The sequence below is a fragment of the Cinclus cinclus genome, chromosome 31, assembly GCF_963662255.1.
Source record: "Cinclus cinclus chromosome 31, bCinCin1.1, whole genome shotgun sequence".
NCBI classification, from domain to species: Eukaryota; Metazoa; Chordata; class Aves; order Passeriformes; family Cinclidae; genus Cinclus; species Cinclus cinclus.
This window is the reverse complement of record NC_085076.1, coordinates 2,484,738-2,507,408: the sequence shown is the minus strand read 5'-3', so window position 1 is coordinate 2,507,408 and position 22,671 is coordinate 2,484,738. Positions and strand designations below refer to the sequence as shown.

The 22,671-nt window shown below is 52.1% G+C and overlaps 7 protein-coding genes and 1 pseudogene across 8 annotated transcripts; 3 read left to right on the top strand and 5 right to left on the bottom strand.

Annotated features, from left to right (window-relative positions):
- Positions 1–1,108: 1,108 nt before the first annotated feature.
- LOC134055363 (claw keratin-like) lies at positions 1,109–1,990 on the bottom strand. Its single transcript, XM_062511676.1, has 3 exons — positions 1,609–1,990; positions 1,536–1,563; positions 1,109–1,373 (listed from the first exon to the last, which is right to left on the bottom strand). Exons 1-3 carry the CDS (start codon positions 1,988–1,990, stop codon positions 1,109–1,111), a joined length of 675 nt encoding a protein of 224 aa, XP_062367660.1.
- Positions 1,991–6,032: 4,042 nt separating this feature from the next.
- On the top strand, positions 6,033–7,063 carry LOC134055305 (claw keratin-like). The gene is made up of 3 exons (XM_062511570.1): positions 6,033–6,036; positions 6,210–6,636; positions 6,799–7,063. Exons 1-3 carry the CDS (start codon positions 6,033–6,035, stop codon positions 7,061–7,063), a joined length of 696 nt encoding a protein of 231 aa, XP_062367554.1.
- Positions 7,064–7,783: 720 nt separating this feature from the next.
- Positions 7,784–8,176, bottom strand: LOC134055304 (scale keratin-like). The gene has a single exon (XM_062511569.1). The coding sequence runs from the start codon at positions 8,174–8,176 to the stop codon at positions 7,784–7,786; it is 393 nt and encodes a 130-aa protein (XP_062367553.1).
- A 3,787-nt stretch (positions 8,177–11,963) lies between these two features.
- LOC134055303 (scale keratin-like) lies at positions 11,964–12,356 on the bottom strand. The gene has a single exon (XM_062511568.1). It carries the CDS (start codon positions 12,354–12,356, stop codon positions 11,964–11,966), a length of 393 nt encoding a protein of 130 aa, XP_062367552.1.
- A 1,375-nt stretch (positions 12,357–13,731) lies between these two features.
- Positions 13,732–14,168, top strand: LOC134055139 (scale keratin-like; annotated as a pseudogene).
- Positions 14,169–15,472: 1,304 nt separating this feature from the next.
- Positions 15,473–15,865, bottom strand: LOC134055138 (scale keratin-like). The gene has a single exon (XM_062511269.1). The coding sequence runs from the start codon at positions 15,863–15,865 to the stop codon at positions 15,473–15,475; it is 393 nt and encodes a 130-aa protein (XP_062367253.1).
- Positions 15,866–17,285: 1,420 nt separating this feature from the next.
- LOC134055137 (scale keratin-like) lies at positions 17,286–17,678 on the top strand. The gene has a single exon (XM_062511267.1). It carries the CDS (start codon positions 17,286–17,288, stop codon positions 17,676–17,678), a length of 393 nt encoding a protein of 130 aa, XP_062367251.1.
- Positions 17,679–20,812: 3,134 nt separating this feature from the next.
- Positions 20,813–21,307, bottom strand: LOC134055219 (scale keratin-like). 2 transcript variants are annotated; one of them, XM_062511394.1, is made up of 2 exons: positions 20,959–21,307; positions 20,813–20,886 (listed from the first exon to the last, which is right to left on the bottom strand). In XM_062511394.1, exons 1-2 carry the CDS (start codon positions 21,305–21,307, stop codon positions 20,813–20,815), a joined length of 423 nt encoding a protein of 140 aa, XP_062367378.1. The 2 variants fall into 2 exon arrangements, with proteins under 2 accessions (XP_062367378.1, XP_062367377.1); XM_062511393.1 differs by having other exon boundaries at positions 20,813–21,307.
- Positions 21,308–22,671: the final 1,364 nt, after the last annotated feature.

The following is a 22,671-nucleotide window of genomic DNA, read 5'->3' as shown; positions in this document are numbered from 1 at the left end:
GGAGTTAATAATAGAAAAATATACAGGAGTAATATTCTTTTATTTATTTTGGTAGGGAATATTTTCCTTCTGTTTCATTTCTGGAAGAACAATATGAAATAATCACTCCTGTCTTGAAACAAATGGGGCGAAAGAGGTTGGAAAGCTGAAGCTGCTTTAGAGACAAAACTTTATTTAATTTATTCCAAATATCCCATCTAAATCTCCTCTCCCTAAATTCGAACCCGTTCCCCCTTGTCCCGATCCTCCAGGAAATATTTTGCCTTTGGAAATAATTTCTCCCCGTATTTTTCGGCTCCCTCAGACACAGGAAGGTGAAATGAGGTCACGAGAAGTTTCTTCGGGCAGACCACTTAAAACCCAACAAACAGAATGAAAACTTAGGTCTCGTTCTTCCTTTGTTGTCCTGCTGACTAAGAAACGCTGCAATTACGTCTTAATTAGCTGCTAAACGATGTGGTGATTAAGGGACTTTTGTCACCCCGAATCCTCAGAGCAAGAACAATTACTCAGAACCTGGGGGAAGATAATGAACCTCGGGTAAATTGTTAAATAAACATTCCTCAACCTCGGGTTAAGTACCCCAATTAAATTCCCATTCCACATTTTAAAGACGTGGAGCAGGGCAGATCCTGCGAGATAAGGAACCTTCAGCACCTTGGGAGTTTTGCTCCCGGAGGGGAAAAAAACAAAAAAAAAAACAAAAAAGGACAAAAGCAAACCAGAGAGGTTTTTGTGCAACTCAAACAGCGGTTTAATGTCAGAGAGAAGATCAACAGCCGAGTGCAGGGAATCCAGGAGATGCCAGGGGCAGCAGGGGATGCAGGACTCGTGTTCCGGGAGCAGGGACTGGCTCAGGACCAGGATACAGCCAGGGGATGGAGGGCTCAGGGCACAGAGAGGGGATGGAGGGACCAGGACATTCCCTTGGGCATGGGAGGACTCAGGGAATTCCGAGGGGATGGAGAATTCAGGGGATCCCGAGGGCACGGAGGGCTAGGGGCACACTCAGCTGCCACTGCCAGCGGCTCCTGCCCGGTGTCCCCATGGCCTGGGCTGGGCTCCAGGGCTGGCACTGCCTCTGGGGACTGGCACTGCCAGGGGAGCTTTAGAAAACCCCACAGCTCCCACGGCGGGACCTGCCCCATCTCTGGAAGCCGGGCAGGGAATAGCCCAGGCCCCGCGAGGAGAAACCAGAGCTGGAGGAGCCAAAGGAGCCCCCATAGCCCCTCAGGGAACCCCCATAACCTCCAAAGGAGCCCCCATAGCCCCCCAAGGAGCCCCCATAGCCCCCCAAGGAGCCCCCATAGCCAGTGTCACCTCCATAACCCAGGGAACGGCCATAGCCAAGGGAGCCCCCATAGCCCCCACAGCTTCCCAGGCCAAAGGAGCCCCCATAGCCCCGGGACCCCCCATATCCAAAGGAGCCCCCATAGCCCTGGGAGCCCCCATAGCCTGAGAAACCCCCATAGCCCTGGGAACTTCCATAAGGTCCCCAACCAAAGGAGCCCCTATAACCTTGGGATTCCCCCAACCCAAAGGAGCCCCCATAGCCCTGGGAACCTCCATAAGGTCCCCACCCAAAGGAGCCCAAATTTCTCCAGGAGCCCCCATAACCTCCAGACCCAAAGTTGCCCCCATAGCCCTGAGAGCCCCCATAACCTCCAGACCCAAAGGAGCCCCCATAGCCAGAGGAGCCCCCCAAGCTCAGGGAGCCCCCATAACCCCCAGAAGCTCCAGACCCAAAGTTGCCCCCGTAGCCCTGGGAGCTGCGGGAACTGAAGGAACGCCCCAGCCACGCTGGGCCCGACGATCCCACGACGCTCTCCTGGGGGCAGGTGCTGAGCACGGGCCCCGGGATGGTCACCAGCACGGGCGGGGGCAGGATCAGGGCTCTGGACTCGGGGCACTGCTGCACACACGGCTCGTTGGAGCTCTGGGCCACGGGCTGCGGGCAGCTCACGCCGCACGGCTCGCTGGAGCAGGACATCCTTCTCTGCTGGGAGCCTGCAACCCACGGCACCAGAAAGGTTTCACACCCACAACTTCACACCTCGCTCTGCCTTCTGCTTTCCCATGGCAAATCACAGAGCCCGGAGTTCATTGCTTCCCCATCCTGACCCTCATCCCAGCACAGGAATCGCATCCCAGGCTCTGTCTGCTCTCCAGATGCCCCACACTCATGTCGCACTCACATGAACACATCTGCTGTCACCTCTGGTGAGTCCCACACTGTCACTCATCTGCTTTTATCTCCTCATACTTTTATTAAGAGCTGCTGAGATCTGGCAATGTATCCATAGGAAGTGAAGAAGTGTCAGATTAAGAAGCAGCAATTTTTGTCCTTTCTTATCCTTCCCCGAGTAGCCCTCAGCTTCCAAACCTGAAAATTTACCCTTATGGAACAAATATTCCCACAAGGTGGCAATGATCAGTCAGACGTTTTTAAGTTTTACAGTCACGTGCTGGACCTAAAATGCCTGGGAAATGGTAATTCCAAGTGGCACGGTGAGAATTCACATTTTATTCTCTAACAGCCTTCTGATCCCCACAGCTTTTAAATCTGCCAATCCATGACATCAGCACGGCAGAGCAGAAACTTTTGAGCTAAACTGGCCAAGAAGAATCAAAATTTAACTCTCTATCTGAAATATCAGATGGAAAGAGATTAATTCAAAGATGATATCAAAGAACTCTCCTTGTTGCATCAACTCCACCTTTAACCTCCCTCTCATCACCATCTGCCTTGCAAGAGAATTTCTGTGCTGGATAAATTAAACAAATCTGTGGAAAAGATTCACTCAGAAGTGTAAGACCAACGGGAAAGAAGCCAAGAGGAAGAGGAAAAAAGAATTTATGCAGTAATTCAGATTTTAGGAGGACGGGTGGCACCACTTACCTTGTTCGCTGCAGAGGTGGGAACAAGAGAAGTGGATGAAGGGCCCTGAGTGATCTGAGCTTTTATATCCTACTCAAGGCCACCCTTGGTGCCTCCCGTCCTCGTTTATTACAAAACCAACGCCACAGTGGGTGCCTCGATTCTGTCACCTCAGCACTGTCCCTCCCAAACTCGCGTGGCTGTGACACAACCGCTGATGGCAATCTGTTCCCTTCCTGGGGCGGCTCGGGGGGGAGTTTGGGGAGCTTGGGGGTGAAGGGTGGCCATGAAGTCATCGATTAAAGCCAATTTAGGCCAATTTTAATGTCCTGTTCTATTGGGACATTATTTTAATTTTAATTTAATAGTAATACTTCCATGTTGGAAGTGTGAAGCTTAAGGGTTTTGAACTTTTTGTATTTTTTCGACACCGACTTCTAAAAGATCACTGCCTTTGACTCAAGAAGGTTTCTAAATTTGAGTGATGGAGTTGGAATTACTGGTGTGTAGTTTGAATAGAAGCGTGTAATATCGCATGGTGAAGGGTTTGAAAAATTGAAAGCCTTGAAAAAAAAAATGGAAACATTTGGGTGTTTAGAATATAGTAGTAAGTATGGGACAAGATGGAAATTTTGGGTGTTGGCTTCTTTTTTTTTCCTTGTTCCTATATTTTTAGTTTTAAGTAATAGTTTTTGGTTGGTTGGAAAGTATTACACTGTGAGTTACAGGTGTTTGGTCATTGGATTAAAAGTAAAAATAATACAAATGTTAGCTTTTAATTGGATAGTTAGGCTTTAAAAGACTTTGTAACGAGTGAGATGCAGCTTCGTTTCTTTTGTTTATAGCTTAGTTAAAAGTATTGTAGAATTCACTGTATTATAGATAAGAATTAATAAACAACTGAGTCTAAACACAAAAATTTTGTCCTTGGTGTTTTAATTTTGACTATGACTAAAGGCAGAAGAAAAAAAAAATAGTTGGCCATTAATACTTCCATGGTGTGGAGCCCTTTGTGGTGGCACCTTCTCCAGGTGAAGGTCACCCAACTGGACCCAAAATTGTGGATCTGAGAGGACACAAATTCTTCTTGTAGCAGGGTAGGGATCTGTAAAAGTTGTCCCCAAGGAGGCAGAAATTGGTACAGCCAGAAGAGGCCTTGGCCTAAAGCTAATTCCAAACATTCCATTGAAATCTCAACGTTCACTTAGAAATGCATTAAAAAAACCTCAATTTTCTTTCCCTCCACCCCCAAAGTACTGACCACTACAGAAAAAAAAAAGAGTGAGAATTTAATAAAACAGTAATAAATTTAAAATATATTTAATTGGGATGAGTCTGGGACATCCTGCAGTTATTTCTTTTTTTCCTTCTGCAATTGTTTTCTGATTTTATGATCTTGCAAAAGAGAGGCAATAAATTACCTCCAAATTGTAAAATAGCTCTGCTTGTGAAGTGTCATCATGATTTGCTGATAATAATGAGAGGTACCTGGAGGATAATGACTTTGAGCTGCCTCACAAATACTCATTAATAGTCAGTCAGTGCTTGCAATTTCTGTTATTATCCCATTAAATGAAGGCCGGGAGTTATGAGGATTTGTTCTGAGTTAGGAGCTCCCTGGTTGTGAAACAGCATAATTTAAAAATATCAATCAATGTCACTCCTCTTGATTCCCTAATCAGCCTCTGATTAATAATTTCAGTGCTGGCAATGATTTAATTTTCATTCATGAGATCAAATTCTTTATTTTATTAACTATTAATGTGTTTGGGATGATTATGACAAGTACATCGTTAAGCATATCGAGTACAGCTTCTCCTTAATTTATGAGGCCACATTTTGCTGAAATATCTTAAATTGTAGGAGAGAGATAAAAGCCTGATTGCAAATTATCTGAATTTTCAGGCTTAACTATCAATGGTCTGCAAAATCAGGGGCCTCAAACTGATGTTCTAAAATTTCTTGGGCTCTCAGTTATGAATGTTTTGTAAATATTTTGTCCACGAATTTGTGCCTCATGATGCAGAACCCTGAGCTCACACATCTCTGAACTGGCGCTCCTGTCCCGGCTTTGGGCTCTGGCATTTCTGTGTTTGTGTCTAATGCACCAAATATGAATTTTCAGCGGGTGTTCATGGTCCTGGAATGATCTGGAACATCCCCGAGGTGTCACAAAGCCAGCAGGGAATGGAGCAATGGAACCCACCTTGGGATTGTTGAGTGATTAAAGGTGATTGGTGATTAATGCTTGAGCTCCAAGCACGGATCTTAAAACCCCTCACATTTCTAAAATATTTGGGGATAATTATCATCATTTTTGATGCCCCTCTCCCTCTTTTTGTGCCGCTTCCATGGATTTTCCACAGGATCCACTTAAACCCCACCAATTCTAAGAGACTGAGTTAATTAATCTGAACTCATCGAACCTAAATGAAGCGCTCATGAATTTTATTACCTCATCATTCACCAGCTCGATGCCCTCAAGTCTGTCCTGACATCGTCTCACACCCGTTTCTGTGCGTGGGGAGTGGCAGTGCAAAGCCAGCAAAATTAAATCCCTCCATGCCAGGGTTGTTTTGTGTGGGACCAGAGGCACGGAGGGTGTTTTGTCCGTGTAAGCACTTTGGGAAATGTATAAAAGCTGCCACCACTCCGAGCCTCTCCATCCACATCTCCTGAGTTATTCCAGGTGAACAAGGTAAGTCTGACTTAGCTCCTCTCTCCTTCTCTATCCTTTTTTTCCCCAACCAATTCGTTGATGCTATGGATTGGCAGATTTAAAAGCTGTGGGGATCAGAAGGCTGTTAGAGAATAAAATGTGAATTCTCACCGTGCCACTTGGAATTACCATTTCCCAGGCATTTTAGGTCCAGCACGTGACTGTAAAACTTAAAAACGTCTGACTGATCATTGCCACCTTGTGGGAATATTTGTTCCATAAGGGTAAATTTTCAGGTTTGGAAGCTGAGGGCTACTCGGGGAAGGATAAGAAAGGACAAAAATTGCTGCTTCTTAATCTGACACTTCTTCACTTCCTATGGATACATTGCCAGATCTCAGCAGCTCTTAATAAAAGTATGAGGAGATAAAAGCAGATGAGTGACAGTGTGGGACTCACCAGAGGTGACAGCAGATGTGTTCATGTGAGTGCGACATGAGTGTGGGGCATCTGGAGAGCAGACAGAGCCTGGGATGCGATTCCTGTGCTGGGATGAGGGTCAGGATGGGGAAGCAATGAACTCCGGGCTCTGTGATTTGCCATGGGAAAGCAGAAGGCAGAGCGAGGTGTGAAGTTGTGGGTGTGAAACCTTTCTGGTGCCGTGGGTTGCAGGCTCCCAGCAGAGAAGGATGTCCTGCTCCAGCGAGCCGTGCGGCGTGAGCTGCCCGCAGCCCGTGGCCCAGAGCTCCAACGAGCCGTGTGTGCAGCAGTGCCCCGAGTCCAGAGCCCTGATCCTGCCCCCGCCCGTGCTGGTGACCATCCCGGGGCCCGTGCTCAGCACCTGCCCCCAGGAGAGCGTCGTGGGATCGTCGGGCCCAGCGTGGCTGGGGCGTTCCTTCAGTTCCCGCAGCTCCCAGGGCTACGGGGGCAACTTTGGGTCTGGAGCTTCTGGGGGTTATGGGGGCTCCCTGAGCTTGGGGGGCTCCTCTGGCTATGGGGGCAACTTTGGGTCTGGAGGTTATGGGGGCTCCTGGAGAAATTTGGGCTCCTTTGGGTGGGGACCTTATGGAGGTTCCCAGGGCTATGGGGGCTCCTTTGGGTTGGGGGAATCCCAAGGTTATAGGGGCTCCTTTGGTTGGGGACCTTATGGAGGTTCCCAGGGCTATGGGGGTTTCTCAGGCTATGGGGGCTCCCAGGGCTATGGGGGCTCCTTTGGATATGGGGGGTCCCGGGGCTATGGGGGCTCCTTTGGCCTGGGAAGCTGTGGGGGCTATGGGGGCTCCCTTGGCTATGGCCGTTCCCTGGGTTATGGAGGTGACACTGGCTATGGGGGTTCCTTGGGGGGCTATGGGGGCTCCTTGGGGGGCTATGGGGGCTCCTTTGGAGGTTATGGGGGTTCCCTGAGGGGCTATGGGGGCTCCTTTGGCTCCTCCAGCTCTGGTTTCTCCTCGCGGGGCCTGGGCTATTCCCTGCCCGGCTTCCAGAGATGGGGCAGGTCCCGCCGTGGGAGCTGTGGGGTTTTCTAAAGCTCCCCTGGCAGTGCCAGTCCCCAGAGGCAGTGCCAGCCCTGGAGCCCAGCCCGGGCCATGGGGACACCGGGCAGGAGCCGCTGGCAGTGGCAGCTGAGTGTGCCCCTAGCCCTGGCTGTGCCCTGAGCCCTCCGTGCCCTCGGGATCCCCTGAATTCTCCATCCCCTCGGAATTCCCTGAGTCCTCCCATGCCCAAGGGAATGTCCTGGTCCCTCCATCCCCTCTCTGTGCCCTGAGCCCCCCATCCCCTGGCTGTATCCTGGTCCTGAGCCAGTCCCTGCTCCCGGAACACGAGTCCTGCATCCCCTGCTGCCCCTGGCATCTCCTGGATTCCCTGCACTCGGCTGTTGATCTTCTCTCTGAAATTAAACCGCTGTTTGATCTGCGCAACAACCTCTCTGGTTTGCTTTTGTCCTTTATTCTTTCCTTTTGGGGGGAATATTCAGTCATGTGCAGGGAGGAGCGGCCTGGAGTTCCTCATTTGGCCAAGAATTTTAGGTCTTCATAATTTGGGAAAAGAAACAGAGAGACAGAAGTTAGATGCAGGAAAACTTTATTGAACACAGAAGAGCAGGAGATTTGGGAGAAGGATCGTGGGCAGGCCCCAGGCAGGCCGGGTGTCACGGGCTGCAGGAGGCCAGGGCAGCTCGTGCAGAGCTCAACTTCTCCATGCTGGGTTGAGGCGGCCGCGGGGCTTTGGGCTGGGCTCTGGTGTCTCTAGCAGGGCCCGCAGGTGTCCCAGAACTTCTTGCTGTAGCGGGGGAAGGCGTAAGGGCCGCAGGCGGGAGCAGCGCAGGCTCTGCCAAAGGTGCAGAGACCTCCGGAGGCCTGGGTGGCACCGGTGCCGTAGAGGCCTCCCAGCCCCAGGGAGCCGCCAAAGGCCGGGGCTCCGGAGGAGCCCACCACGGCTTGCTGGGGGAAGGAGCTGAGGATGGGCCCGGGGAAGGTGACCACCACCGGGGGCGGCTGGATCAAGGCCGACGAGTCGGGGCACTGGCGGGCGCACAGCTCGTTGCAGCTCTCAGCGATGGGCTGGGGCACAGCCACGCTGCTCCTGGGGGGACACAGCTCAGAGCTGCTCCTGGGGGGGCACAGATCGTAGCAGGACATCTTGGTGAGGGTGGAGGTTGGTTTGTGACAGATGGAGACGTAAAAACTGTAAACGGCAAGAAGTTTATGAGATCAATCTTCAAAATTCCTGAAATCACTGTGTTGTGTTTTCTGTTCAGCCCTGACTGACGCCCAACCTTGAGTGAACCCTCACTGAGCACCTTGGTTAAAAATTTCCTTGCCTGTGTAAAACCATCCCCAGGATGACCTGACCCCACAGACTGATCTGTTTTCTAGCACCTCATGCCTGTGTTTTTCAGCGTCTGGAAGTTGTGGAAATGCCTGCCCTCTAGAACCATATAAAAACCTCTGTCCCATCTTCCATAAACTTCCCCAAAGTGTGGAGAGATCTGAATTATATGTGAATTTTTCCTTGAAATAGGAAGGTTTATTCTGACTCTCTCAAGGCCACTGAACCCGGTTTAAAAGGGTCTCAATTCTTGTCCAGAATTTTCTCAAGTGCTAAAATAATCACCTGAAATAATTATTTTAATCTGTGCCTTTTTAAAGCTGCTAATTGGCTCGGAAGACTCCAATTTTTCAGAATTTCTGTGCTCATACCCTGACTCCCAAATCCCACATTTCCCACAGGTTTCATTAAGGGCAATTCCAGACAGAAACAAGCTAAAGCTCTTCTAAGTCTCAGCATTCTTAAAGGAATCTTCCCCAACTGCTCTGGTACAGGCTCCGATTAAATAAATAGAAATAAATTAAAAATTCATACTCACTAACTCCCCAAGGTCAGCGAGCTCCAAGAAGTGTCTGGCTGGACCCAGGCACTGGGGTTTATATAGAGGATCCCAACATTCCTGAGGCTGTGGAATCTTGCTTGGGGTGGGGGTTCTGCCTAAAAGAAATTGTTTACCAGCTTTGAGTCATGAAAGTTCGGAGTTTGTGGCAGTTCTGATTTCATTCACATTCTCCTATCGTGTGATGTCGGAATTTCACCATCTTGATTTCTTTAATCTTGGGTCTTAATTGGGGCTGGCAACTCCTGGCATCATTAGAGTGACCTCACCGGAATTACCATGTTCATTAAGCTGACTCCACATGTTACTTCTTCCTTTACAACCTTGTCATGAGCTTGTCTGCTCCAAGATTTTGTAAGACTCATCTTTGGCTGACACGGACATTTTTACTTAACAGCCCTTTAAAATTATCTGATAAATTAATTAGAAGCAGAAACCAGCTTATTCCAGGACTACCCAGGAATAAATGTCTTTTCCAGCCCTAATGAAAGACACCTTGTTTATCTGAGATGGATTTAAGGGGTCATGAATATCTGCTGAGGTCATCCAGGACGCTCAGCAGTTCCCCAATAATTTTCCATTGAGAGGAAGGTTTGGAATCAATCCCACATAAAAAAAAAAATCACTTTGTTTAACTAAAGGAGTTTTAGTGGGAAATGAAATTCAGTTTAAAAAGGGTTGGTGGTGCTGAATGTTCCCATATCGAGTCCTGTGATTCCAATTTTGAGGAAAAATCAAAGAGGCAGATCAAGGTTTTTCTTTATAGTCATGGGTGCAATCTCTTATCAACAGTGTTCTGGCCCTTCTTGAGAAAAATACTTTGTAATGATTTCACAAACATTCATTATCTGCTGCTCAACCCAGCTAATGTTCGGTGTTGTATGACATGAGCGATTTAGACATTTCACTCTTACACAACCCCAGCTGCTTTAATGTGCAGGAAACAAGGTGGTGCCTGCCATTACTTTAATTAAATCATGATTTGTGCCATTGGAAGTCAAGGGTTAATAATTAATGCAGCTCTTCTTTTCTTTCTTTAAAAAAAAAATGTTTTGCATACCTGAGGTTGAATCCTCTGTTAGTTTAAGATTCCACTTTTGCTGCATTTGTCTTATTTCAAACTACATATTCCATAAAAAAGAAATATTTGTGATTATTTACCCTTTTTCTGTGTTTTTTTCAGAGCACATCTTTAAGGTTTTCCCCTGTACCCAGTACATTTTACATACCCTTCTTGCCATTCCTGAGAAATTCCCCCAGAGATCAAATATCTGCTCTTAATTCCTACAGTGAAGATTGGTTGTTGTGGTCCAGGTTCACCCCAATATTTTCATTTTCTCTGCAGGTGATAAAGGATTTGGGTTTAGCTTTGTGTTTTGCTTGTTGCCACAACAAATTTCCCTGTACTTGTTGCAGGGGAAGGAAACAAAAAAGATTATTCAAGCAGAAAAAGGGATTGAGTGGTTCCCACATCTCCCAGCCCGGGGGGGGGTGGGAATTTCCTTGCCTTGATTAATATTTTACATAAATTTGATGGTCAGAGCAAGTTGTGCCTCATCCTTGGCTCAAACTCCCTTCAGATCCAACCCCTGCACTTCTCCTGGACTTCATCAAAAGCCCCGTGGGCAGCAGGAGAGGGGGGGATTCTGCCCAGCTCAGGTGAGACCCCACCTGCAGAGCTGCCCCAGCCCAGGGAGGAATTGGAGCTGCTGGAGAGAGCCCAGAGGAGGCTCCAGGATGGGATCCGAGGGCTGGAGGAAAGGCTGGGAGGAAAGGCTGGGATTGTTCAGCCTCCAGAAGCTTTGGGGTGACCTCACTGTGGCCTCACAGGACCTGAAGGGGCTCTGAGGAACACGGGGAGAGACAATTCCCAAGGGATGGAGGGCCAGGACAAGGGGGAGTGGGTTCAGACTGACAGGGAGGGGGTTTAGATGGGATTTGGGGGATAAATCCCTCCCTGGGAGTGTATGGAGGCCCTGGCAGGGTTTATTCCATGCATTCCCCATTCCTGGCAGTGTCCAAGGCCAGGCTGGGCAGGAGCTGGAGCAACCTGGGGTGGTTGGAGGTGTCCCTGCCCATGGCAGGGTGTGGAACGAGATCATTTTAAGATCCCTTCCCACCCAAACCATTCCATGATTCTGTGATTACCTCTCACCACTTTGTGTTAAGAACATCGTGATTTCACCACTCTCTCAACTATGACATTTATTTGGGGGGGGTTCTTGTGAGGAAAAAAATGCCTCTAAGTGCAGATTTTCTCAAGCCTCTGAGAAAGAAGGGCTGTGAAAGCCCTTGGGAAGCACTGAGTAATGATCTCTGCTCCCTGATCTGTTGATTTAATGGGTCTTGCACGTCCCAGGGTGAGTAACAGAGGAGCTGTCAGGGAACTGACAGCCCTGATCAGATCCTTCGTAGCCGCTGGGTTTGGCCAGCCCGAGCCCTGCCCTACTCTTACTTTCCCTTTTGTGTCATCCAGGGAAGGCTGCTCCTCTCAGAGTGGCTCCTTTCCAGTGGCACTCCAGATATTTAAGCAACCAGATATGGTCAAGTAGAACAGGTCTGTTATGAGCAGCTAATACCTCAAGTGAATACTCAGCATCATTTAAAATAAAAAGGGATGAAAACAACACAAAAAATTTGATGCACAAATTATTTATTGAAGGAGCAACTTGAATAAATCACACAGAGAGTACAAAGGAAACATGGGGAAATGGGTGGCACAAAGAGAATCAGAAAACTAAAGCAAACATTTTTAACTGGTGCAATTGCCAACAAGCTGAGTTAATAAATGAAAATATGAAATGAGATTGATATAAATGACATAAAGAAAAAAGATCAGAGATAAAGAGAGAACAATGAAATAGCTATACAAAATAAATTTACAAAAGAAAACATTAAAGACTAGATGAACAAACTGGACATTAAGTAAAATAATAAGAGAAAAAAGGGTTTAAAGAAAAGAGTAATGGCGGCAAAAACTGGGACGGAAAACGTACAGATTTCTCCATTGCTGACAGATAAGAAAGGCCCTGGTGTCTCTAGCAGGGCCCGCAGGTGTCCCAGAACTTCTTGCTGTAGCGGGGGAAGGCGTAAGGGCCGCAGGCGGGAGCAGCGCAGGCTCTGCCAAAGGTGCAGAGACCTCCCGAGGCCTGGGTGGCACCGGTGCCGTAGAGGCCTCCCAGCCCCAGGGAGCCGCCAAAGGCCGGGGCTCCGGAGGAGCCCACCACGGCTTGCTGGGGGAAGGAGCTGAGGATGGGCCCGGGGAAGGTGACCACCACCGGGGGCGGCTGGATCAAGGCCGACGAGTCGGGGCACTGGCGGGCGCACAGCTCGTTGCAGCTCTCAGCGATGGGCTGGGGCACAGCCACGCTGCTCCTGGGGGGACACAGCTCAGAGCTGCTCCTGGGGGGGCACAGATCGTAGCAGGACATCTTGGTATGGCAGAGATGAGGCTGAAAGAGAATTCAGAACAGCAGGGGTTAGAAGAGACGTGGGCATCTCCCCACTCAGCAGCGCCCCGCTCCCAGCCCTGCCACACACCCTGACTGGCCAAAGCCACACAGCCTTGCCCTCACTGCCCAGCCCTGGCCCTGTGCCCGGCAGCCCCCTCAGAGCCCTGATCCACACGCCCCCAGACCTCACAAGCCCTGCCCGAGTCCCTGTGCCCAGCCTGGCTCCGTCTGTCCCACCCACGGGCCTCCTTCCTTGCTCTCCTGAGGAGCCTGAGCCAGGCCTGGCCGTGCCACGCTGGTGCCAGCGCGGCCACTGCTCCAGCAGCTCTGGTGGCCAACAAGGCCCTGGGCAGTCCCTGGGCCAGGAGGCAGAGCCCCGCAGGACCCACCTGGCCTTGGGCTGAGCAGAGCGAGGCCGCAGCAGTGGATGCAGCCCTGGGCCAGGACAGCGCTTTTATGGGTGGCCACAGAGGCGGGGCAGGAGCTGCCCGTGCTGGGGACACGTGGGAGGGGGCAAGACCCGGCCCCAGCCCTGCTGCCACGGGGCTCTTCTGCTGACTCTGCCTTTCCTGGCCAGCCCCAAGCTGCACCATCAGCCCCTGCAATCACCCTGCTGGGACGCTGCCAGTGCCACCTCCTGGGCCACAGCAGCCCCAGGCCGTGCCTGCCGTGTGCCACCGGCTGTCCCTGATGGGCACAGGACACAGCTGACCCAAGGCCCAGGAAAAGGCAGATCCTGTGGGGCCCTGCCTGCTCAGCACCAAGTAAACACTGGCCAGTCCAGCAAAGATGGGCTCCATCTGCCCCCAGGCACTGCCAGGGAGCTCTGTGACACAGGGGACAAAGAGCCCTCGTGCCAGGTCTGAGGTACACAGCACAAGGATCAGGAACAGCCCCACAAAGCACAACACAACTCTGCGTTCTTTCAGCACTGCCCAGAGTCCCTCCAAGCCCTCACGTGTGCCCTTGGTGCCAAATTCCTGGAAACCATCGTGGCTACCAAGTGTCTGACATGGCAGAAAGGACAAGATGGCTTGGGCAGAGGAAGGTGCTGGGGTGGCACCTGGGGGATGCTGACTCAGGGAGGGGCAGGGGCCGCACAGCCCTGGTGTCAGCAGCAGCAGCAGCAGCAGCAGGGAGTGTCCCCTGTGCAGATTGGCCCTGCCTGGAGCTGAGCAATGCTGGGGTTGCTATAAAAGCCCTGCCTGGGCCACACTGGCCCAAACACCAGCCTGGCCACCTTCTCCCCCTCCTCCTCAGGCACAAGGGTAAGTGTGCGAGCGCTTCTGCTCGCTGCTCCCTGCTCCAGCCCCGGCCCCTGTGGCTCGGGTGCTGCCTCTGCTGCTCTCCTGCCATGACTGCCCTCTCTTGCAGAGCACCCTCGGATCCCTCGCCAAGATGTCCTGCTACGATCTGTGCCCCCCCAGGAGCAGCTCTGAGCTGTGTCCCCCCAGGAGCAGCGTGGCTGTGCCCCAGCCCATCGCTGAGAGCTGCAACGAGCTGTGCGCCCGCCAGTGCCCCGACTCGTCGGCCTTGATCCAGCCGCCCCCGGTGGTGGTCACCTTCCCCGGGCCCATCCTCAGCTCCTTCCCCCAGCAAGCCGTGGTGGGCTCCTCCGGAGTCCCGGCCTTTGGTGGCTCCCTGGGGCTGGGAGGCCTCTACGGCACCGGTGCCACCCAGGCCTCCGGAGGTCTCTGCACCTTTGGCAGAGCCTGCGCTGCTCCCGCCTGCGGCCCTTACGCCTTCCCCCGCTACAGCAAGAAGTTCTGGGACACCTGCGGGCCCTGCTAGAGCCACCAGAGCCCAGCCCAAAGCCCCGCGGCCGCCTCAACCCAGCATGGAGAAGTTGAGCTCTGCACGAGCTGCCCTGGCCTCCTGCAGCCCGTGACACCCGGCCTGCCTGGGGCCTGCCCACGATCCTTCTCCCAAATCTCCTGCCCTTCTGTGTTCAATAAAGTTTTCCTGCATCCAACTCCTGTCTCTTTGCCTTCTTTTCCCATGCCATGAGACCCCTGGGGATGGCGATGTTCCTAGAGTGGGAGGGGAAATGGTGATGCTACCAGAACTTTACATGGAAGAGGAAAGGAACGGTAAAATAGAAGAGGGAATGGGAGAGTGAGGGTTAAAATGGAGAAGAAAATGGAATCATAGGGGAGTGGGAGGATATGAAGGTGAACAGTGGGAAGTGGTAGGGGAAGGAGAAGGAGAAGGAGAAGGAGAAGGAGAAATAGGATGAATAGAAGAAGGAGAAATTGGATGACGAGAAGGAGAAGAAGGAGGAAAATGAGGATAAGAAGAGGAAGGAAAATGATAAAAAGATGGAGAACATGAAGAAGGAAAAAGAGAAGATGAGAAATGGACAATAAGAATGACTGCGAAGAAAGACTGAGACATAGAAAGGGAAAGAGAAGGAGTTGATGACAGTGAAATTTAATGTACAGGGAGTAGTGACTGTGAAGTCTCTCCCTGATTTCTTTAGCAGAGCTATGGTGGCACAGAGGGCCTGGAGCTCTGGCAGCTTTTGCCTCTGGATGGCTCCCAGCTCCAGGGCCAACCCACTCACTGACAGCACAGCTGCAGGTCTGTATAAGGCTCTGGTCTCATGGCCTGCAAGCTGCGGGTTCTGTCTGTCTTTAGGCAGAGTGCTTGGAGCTTCTCCTTCTCCTTCTCCTTCTCCTTCTCCTTCTCCTTCTCCAACCACTTCCCACTGTTCACCTTCATATCCTCCCACTCCCCTATGATTCCATTTTCTTCTCCATTTTAACCCTCACTCTCCCATTCCCTCTTCTATTTTACCGTTCCTTTCCTCTTCCATGTAAAGTTCTGGCAGCATCACCATTTCCCCTCCCACTCTAGGAACATCGCCATCCCCAGGGGTCTCATGGCATGGGAAAAGAAGGCAAAGAGACAGGAGTTGGATGCAGGAAAACTTTATTGAACACAGAAGGGCAGGAGATTTGGGAGAAGGATCGTGGGCAGGCCCCAGGCAGGCCGGGTGTCACGGGCTGCAGGAGGCCAGGGCAGCTCGTGCAGAGCTCAACTTCTCCATGCTGGGTTGAGGCGGCCGCGGGGCTTTGGGCTGGGCTCTGGTGGCTCTAGCAGGGCCCGCAGGTGTCCCAGAACTTCTTGCTGTAGCGGGGGAAGGCGTAAGGGCCGCAGGCGGGAGCAGCGCAGGCTCTGCCAAAGGTGCAGAGACCTCCCGAGGCCTGGGTGGCACCGGTGCCGTAGAGGCCTCCCAGCCCCAGGGAGCCGCCAAAGGCCGGGACTCCGGAGGAGCCCACCACGGCTTGCTGGGGGAAGGAGCTGAGGATGGGCCCGGGGAAGGTGACCACCACCGGGGGCGGCTGGATCAAGGCCGACGAGTCGGGGCACTGGCGGGCGCACAGCTCGTTGCAGCTCTCAGCGATGGGCTGGGGCACAGCCACGCTGCTCCTGGGGGGACACAGCTCAGAGCTGCTCCTGGGGGGGCACAGATCGTAGCAGGACATCTTGGCGAGGGATCCGAGGGTGCTCTGCAAGAGAGGGCAGTCATGGCAGGAGAGCAGCAGAGGCAGCACCCGAGCCACAGGGGCCGGGGCTGGAGCAGGGAGCCGCGAGCAGAAGCGCTCGCACACTTACCCTTGTGCCTGAGGAGGAGGGGGAGAAGGTGGCCAGGCTGGTGTTTGGGCCAGTGTGGCCCAGGCAGGGCTTTTATAGCAACCCCAGCATTGCTCAGCTCCAGGCAGGGCCAATCTGCACAGGGGACACTCCCTGCTGCTGCTGCTGCTGCTGCTGACACCAGGGCTGTGCGGCCCCTGCCCCTCCCTGAGTCAGCATCCCCCAGGTGCCACCCCAGCACCTTCCTCTGCCCAAGCCATCTTGTCCTTCCTGCCATGTCAGACACTTGGTAGCCACGATGGTTTCCAGGAATTTGGCACCAAGGGCACACGTGAGGGCTTGGAGGGACTCTGGGCAGTGCTGAAAGAACGCAGAGTTGTGTTGTGCTTTGTGGGGCTGTTCCTGATCCTTGTGCTGTGTACCTCAGACCTGGCACGAGGGCTCTTTGTCCCCTGTGTCACAGAGCTCCCTGGCAGTGCCTGGGGGCAGATGGAGCCCATCTTTGCTGGACTGGCCAGTGTTTACTTGGTGCTGAGCAGGCAGGGCCCCACAGGATCTGCCTTTTCCTGGGCCTTGGGTCAGCTGTGTCCTGTGCCCATCAGGGACAGCCGGTGGCACACGGCAGGCACGGCCTGGGGCTGCTGTGGCCCAGGAGGTGGCACTGGCAGCGTCCCAGCAGGGTGATTGCAGGGGCTGATGGTGCAGCTTGGGGCTGGCCAGGAAAGGCAGGAGTCAGCAGAAGAGCCCCGTGGCAGCAGGGCTGGGGCCGGGCCTTGCCCCCTCCCACGTGTCCCCAGCACGGGCAGCTCCTGCCCCGCCTCTGTGGCCACCCATAAAAGCGCTGTCCTGGCCCAGGGCTGCATCCACTGCTGCGGCCTCGCTCTGCTCAGCCCAAGGCCAGGTGGGTCCTGCGGGGCTCTGCCTCCTGGCCCAGGGACTGCCCAGGGCCTTGTTGGCCACCAGAGCTGCTGGAGCAGTGGCCGCGCTGGCACCAGCGTGGCACGGCCAGGCCTGGCTCAGGCTCCTCAGGAGAGCAAGGAAGGAGGCCCGTGGGTGGGACAGACGGAGCCAGGCTGGGCACAGGGACTCGGGCAGGGCTTGTGAGGTCTGGGGGCGTGTGGATCAGGGCTCTGAGGGGGCTGCCGGGCACAGGGCCAGGGCTGGGCAGTGAGGGCAAGGCTGTGTGGCTTTGGCCAGTCAGGGTGTGTGGCAGGGCTGGGACCGGGGCGCTGCTGAGTGGGGAGATGCCCACGTCTCTTCTAACCCCTGCTGTTCTGAATTCTCTTTCAGCCTCATCTCTGCCATACCAAGATGTCCTGCTACGATCTGTGCCCCCCCAGGAGCAGCTCTGAGCTGTGTCCCCCCAGGAGCAGCGTGGCTGTGCCCCAGCCCATCGCTGAGAGCTGCAACGAGCTGTGCGCCCGCCAGTGCCCCGACTCGTCGGCCTTGATCCAGCCGCCCCCGGTGGTGGTCACCTTCCCCGGGCCCATCCTCAGCTCCTTCCCCCAGCAAGCCGTGGTGGGCTCCTCCGGAGCCCCGGCCTTTGGCGGCTCCCTGGGGCTGGGAGGCCTCTACGGCACCGGTGCCACCCAGGCCCCGGGAGGTCTCTGCACCTTTGGCAGAGCCTGCGCTGCTCCCGCCTGCGGCCCTTACGCCTTCCCCCGCTACAGCAAGAAGTTCTGGGACACCTGCGGGCCCTGCTAGAGCCACCAGAGCCCAGCCCAAAGCCCCGCGGCCGCCTCAACCCAGCATGGAGAAGTTGAGCTCTGCACGAGCTGCCCTGGCCTCCTGCAGCCCGTGACACCCGGCCTGCCTGGGGCCTGCCCACGATCCTTCTCCCAAATCTCCTACCCTTCTGTGTTCAATAAAGTTTTCCTGCATCCAGTTCCTCTCTTTTTGTGTATTTTTCTGGAGTTCTCTTCTCTCCACAGCTGCATGGTAGATTCTAATCACTCAATTTTTCGCCAGGGTGTGTCATACCCTTTTTCCTGGTTTCTGAGCTCAGATGATTTCTGCTTTGTTCTTATCATTTAATGTTCTTCATTTTAGTTTATGTAGGATTAATTCCGTGAATTTTTCCTGGATTCACCCTGTCTGTTGGACAAGCAGGTACTAGTTTGCAGTGAAAGGGAAATTGGGTGTGCTCCTTCCTTTGGTTTTACACGTCCTGCTTATATTAACGCGACTCTCTGATATTTTATGTTTTTAGTGTATTCACTCCAGAGCATGTAAAGGGTACAGGGACCTCTGGCCCAGCCAGTGTCCAGGTGACTGGACACTCTCGGTTACAGCTGGCGCTGATGTCCCCAGGTTTTGAGGGTATAAAATTCCAATGTGCCCTTTGTTTTTCCCTCCTTGGAGGCACCATCTCGACCTGTTCTGCTTTTGCACCATGATTAAATTACTTTAAGGATCCAGGGGACTGAGGCTCTGCTTGGTCTCGAGGCAGTGAGGAATACTTGTTTGACTGTGAGTGTGAGAGCTGTGGGGATGCAAGCAGAGGTCACTGGAACTGGAGGTCTTGGCTCAAATGTTTCAACTGGATGTGACCCTCAGTGCTCTGCACCGATTGACAATGTGAGGATCAGTTCTGGGTTGGACTCGATGATGTTGGAGGCGTTTTCCTCATTCCTGGGATTCTGAGGTGGCTCCTGGAAGGTGGGACAGGAAAGTTTCCTTGCCATTGCGCCACCTCCTTTGCCCATAGTCAGCAGGCATCGAGCTCTGCCCCATCCCTTGACCGTCACTCTGTTCCTGCTGCTCCCAGCAGTTCAGCCACCTCGTTTTTCCAGTCGGAAACTCTCATTCCCTCCAGCTCAGTGCCACTCAGCTTTCTGTTATCAGGGCTCCCAAAAGTCTTGCCAATGCCAGGAACGCAAATGAATAATTAGAGGTTTTTGGGGATGGATCCCTGAGTGAGGAATGGAGCAAACTCCCTCCACACCATAACTCCGGAGTAGACACTGAGACAAAGGTCAGCCCTTGGCTGGGTTTTGCAATCAGAAGTGAGCTCACTCCGAACAGGCATCCAGCCCAAATTAACGCTGTGTAATCGTTGTTCCCTCGGTGTTAATGGCTCTCTCCAGGGGTGTTATCTTGGGTTGAGCACTTGTCTGACACAACACCTAATTAGGCTGGTGCCTGCTTGGCACTGCCTCGCGGAGAGCTGTGAAATTTGGCAGTCGCAGCTCAGGTATTCGGCTGGGCTCATGGTTTTCACCCAAGCACTTCTTGGAGGCTGAGGGTGGAAGAAAAGATCAGAAGAGAAAAGAGGGAAAGGCGTTTTGTAAAGTTGTCTCAGGAGCTGCCCTGGATGGGAGGAAAGAGGGGACAGGGAGGATGGAGCAGAGAAAGAGATGAGAACTTGTCAGGGAAGAGTTTTTGGAGATGCAATGGGAGATGTTCAGGATGAACACAGGAATTTCCTCCTGGAAAGGGTGGTCAGGCCTTGGAAAGGGGCGCAGGAAGGTTTGGAATACCCATCCCTTGAGATATCCACGGAATTCCTGGATGCTGGGCTGGGTGACCAGGTGGGGACGAGGTACAGCCTGGATCATCTCAAAGATCTTTTCCAACCTAAACAATTCTGTGTTTTTTCTGGTCAAAAATATTCTCAAATAAGCGTTTGTTTACCCGTAAAAATGAAGTTTTCTGAAAATAAAAGCAGCATTCACATGTACCATGGATTAATTTCCATTTCAATTTTTTACTTACGGACATCTGACAGATCCACTCCCATACCAGGAAGAATATTGAAATTACCTGTGAAAAATAAGTTTTGCTGTTCCTTGACACTGATCAAGACATTTTCTTTGAAAGAGTCCCCGGTGAAGGAAGAGGTAAATCCTCTCTAATGCATCAGTTCGTGTTCTTTTTACCTCACCTGCTGACAGGTTCAGCCAAACCTTCCCCGAGGCAACTTTATCACAGCAGCGATTAATGAAAAAAGAGAAGGTAGTTCCTCATCTTTGCTCATCAGATACCAATCTCAAAAATTGTTTCCTTTTGTTCACCTTCCTCCTATCATTCCTTCTCAGAAGTGCTTTGCCAGAACTTCAGGCAGTATTTTTTAGCTTTGTCTTTGAAGGCAGTTGGAGGATTTCTAGTACAACGCCTGGAAGATGTAAAATTAAAAGGAACTCCAGCACTAAATCAACCAATTTAAAAAAAGAACCATGGAACATCCCAGGTTGGAAGGGCCACACAGGGATTGAGTCCAACTCCTGGCCCTGCTCAGGCACCCCAAGAGTCCCACCCTGTGCCTGAGATGGTTGTCCTTGAACTCTGGCAGCCTTGGGGATGTGACTGTTCCCTGTTCCAGTGCCAAACTGGATGGAAATAGTTGGAATAACTTCTAGAATTCTGACAACTGAAATAATACACGTAACAATTTGTGAGAGAGGACTCTCAGCTGCAAAAACATCTCAGCCTGGTTCTCTTGGGCACTGAATCCCACCCTGGGGCTTAGCAGGAAAAAACAAAGGCAAGTGTTGGATGCAGGATTTTTTTATTGCAAGGGCAGGGAAGGCCCCACTGGACGAGGACAGGTGAGGGAAAGACAGGCAAGCTGTCCCTTAGGAGAGCTGCTCCCTCAGCCATGTGGCAGGAGGCAGCAGTGTTGGGGAGAAGCCAGGGGATGGTGGAACCACACATTTGGCCGCTGGAAGGGGTGAGGAAGAGGAGTCCGAACAAAGGGAGGAGGAAACGAAAAGGAGAATTTCTAGAGGGGTTCTGGCTCCAAGGTCAGGAGTGCAGTCTGATGCTGTGCCCCTTCCTCAGGAGCTCAGGTGAGGATCCAATGGTGCCGTTTGATGAGTCGAGGGATTTTTCCCTCGGGTTTAGCAGGGGCCACAGCTGCCGCGGCCGGAGCGGCTGGAGCGGAAAGACCAAGGGCTGCAGTAGCCAGAGCCAAAGAATCTGCCAGAGCCATACAGGCCCCGGAACCCCCCACAGGACCCCAGACCCCCAAAGGAGCCCAGACCCCCATAGCCCAGGGAGGAACCCCCATATCCATAGAGACCCCCATAACCCCCATAGCCAAATCCCCCATATCCGCCAGATCCAAATCCCCCGTAGCCCAGGGACCCATAGCCCCCGTAGCCCAGGGAGGCCCCAGAGGCTGCAAGGACGGGAGCTCCAGCCGATCCCACCACGGAATCCTGCGGGAAGGAGCTGAGGATGGGGCCGGGGAAGGTGACCACCACGGCGGGAGGCTGGATCACGGTGGTGGAGTCGGGGCACTGGCGGACACACGGCTCGTTCCCGCTGTCAGCCAGGGGCTGGGGCCGCAGGACGCCGGAGCCAGCGGTGGAGCACAGGTCGTAGCAGGACATCTTGCAGGGATTGGAGATGGATCTACAAGAGTTGGTTTGAGCAAGTACAAGATGTTATTTACCTCCAGAAAAGAGCTCTGGAGTTGGCAGCTTTTCCCCAGACAGGAGCTCTTTGAAGCTCTGGAATTTCCCTATGTCTCTTAAAGATGAAAATTGAATGAGAACAGCCCAAATTATTATCTGGGGCACTTTGGTGAGTCAGGGGATCAACAAGGAGTGGGGCTCCACTCCAAGAGTCGAGTGGTTGTTATTCAGGATTTCATGACTCTGGCTCTTCATTCCCACTGATCTCCTTTGTGCTGATCCTTGTCAAAACAGGGATTATAACTCATTGTCTATTCAGATGGAACTTTTTGAATGAGACCATTACAAGGGAATTGCAAAGACGATTGTTGCAAATTTCCAAACATTGAATCAGGGCTTTGAGATCCCTACAATGAGCTTAACAACCCAGCATTTTGATTCTGGGCTCCAAACTCTTTTTAAAAATTCTCACACCAAACCACTTGCCCTCATTAACTCGGGAAAAACCAGCTCTTCACATTTCAGCTCCTTAAATTCCCTCCAGGATCCCTTTTAATCACAAATAAATCTCTTAAAGAGCATTTTAAACAGTTTTCAGTTCTTCTCTATGTCTTACTCCAAGCCAGTCCTGTCTCTGGGGGTGCTCATGCCCATTTATCTTGAATTAAAAGCATTTTGGGTGATTTGTAATAGAACAAACCGGATCTAAAGGCAGGTTTGCCTCTAACATCTCCCTGCGAACCAGGAAGATTTGAACTTTCAAAATGGTTTCCAGTCTCACATTTAACCAAGCAGAGGGTAGGGATAAACACTGAACCTGTCCCGTCATGGATACAACAGGTGAAGGCAACCCAATATCCAATAGAATCTTCTGATAAGAAACTTTCTGTTTGGTTTGGAGCAAAACACCAACCTCGAAAGCGGAGAGCAGCCTTCCCTGAGCTTTCTGAAGGGTTTATCTCTCCACCTAAAATTTTGCCTACGAGTTCCCAATGGAAAAGAGCACCCCAGATGAATTCTACAGCAAAGAGATTCCAAAAGCAGCAAAAAAACTGTTCCAAAAGCAGCAAAGAGCGATTCCAAAAGCAGCACAGAGCAGCTCCAGACTTACCAAGTCGTTGAGAAGAAGGAGTGAAGGGAAGATGTTTGGGAGAACCCCAAGTGGCGACAGCTTTTATACAGTTCAGACTTGCCTGAGGGCTCAGAGGAGCTCATTAGTTGACACAGAACATTTTTTTTTTTTATTGATTGCTCCTCAAAGTGATGAAATTGTTGCTCTTTCTGTTTGTGTTTATCCTTGATTTCAATTATTGCCTTACATCACGAGAGGTCCTTTGATC

Bases quoted from the DNA above. Each gene is read 5' to 3' on its own strand.
- LOC134055363 (XM_062511676.1), bottom strand. From the start codon at position 1,990: ATGTCCTGCTCCAGCGAGCCGTGCGGCGTGAGCTGCCCGCAGCCCGTG. The intron at 1,564-1,608 runs GCTCCTGGAGAA...GACCTTATGGAG, and splicing joins TGGGTCTGGAGGTTATGGGG to GTTCCCAGGGCTATGGGGGC. The intron at 1,374-1,535 runs GTTGGGGGAATC...TGGCCTGGGAAG, and splicing joins GGCTATGGGGGCTCCTTTGG to CTGTGGGGGCTATGGGGGCT.
- LOC134055305 (XM_062511570.1), top strand. The intron at 6,637-6,798 runs GTTGGGGGAATC...TGGCCTGGGAAG, and splicing joins GGCTATGGGGGCTCCTTTGG to CTGTGGGGGCTATGGGGGCT.
- LOC134055304 (XM_062511569.1), bottom strand. From the start codon at position 8,176: ATGTCCTGCTACGATCTGTGCCCCCCCAGGAGCAGCTCTGAGCTGTGT.
- LOC134055303 (XM_062511568.1), bottom strand. From the start codon at position 12,356: ATGTCCTGCTACGATCTGTGCCCCCCCAGGAGCAGCTCTGAGCTGTGT.
- LOC134055138 (XM_062511269.1), bottom strand. From the start codon at position 15,865: ATGTCCTGCTACGATCTGTGCCCCCCCAGGAGCAGCTCTGAGCTGTGT.
- LOC134055137 (XM_062511267.1), top strand. From the start codon at position 17,286: ATGTCCTGCTACGATCTGTGCCCCCCCAGGAGCAGCTCTGAGCTGTGT.
- LOC134055219 (XM_062511393.1), bottom strand. From the start codon at position 21,307: ATGTCCTGCTACGACCTGTGCTCCACCGCTGGCTCCGGCGTCCTGCGG.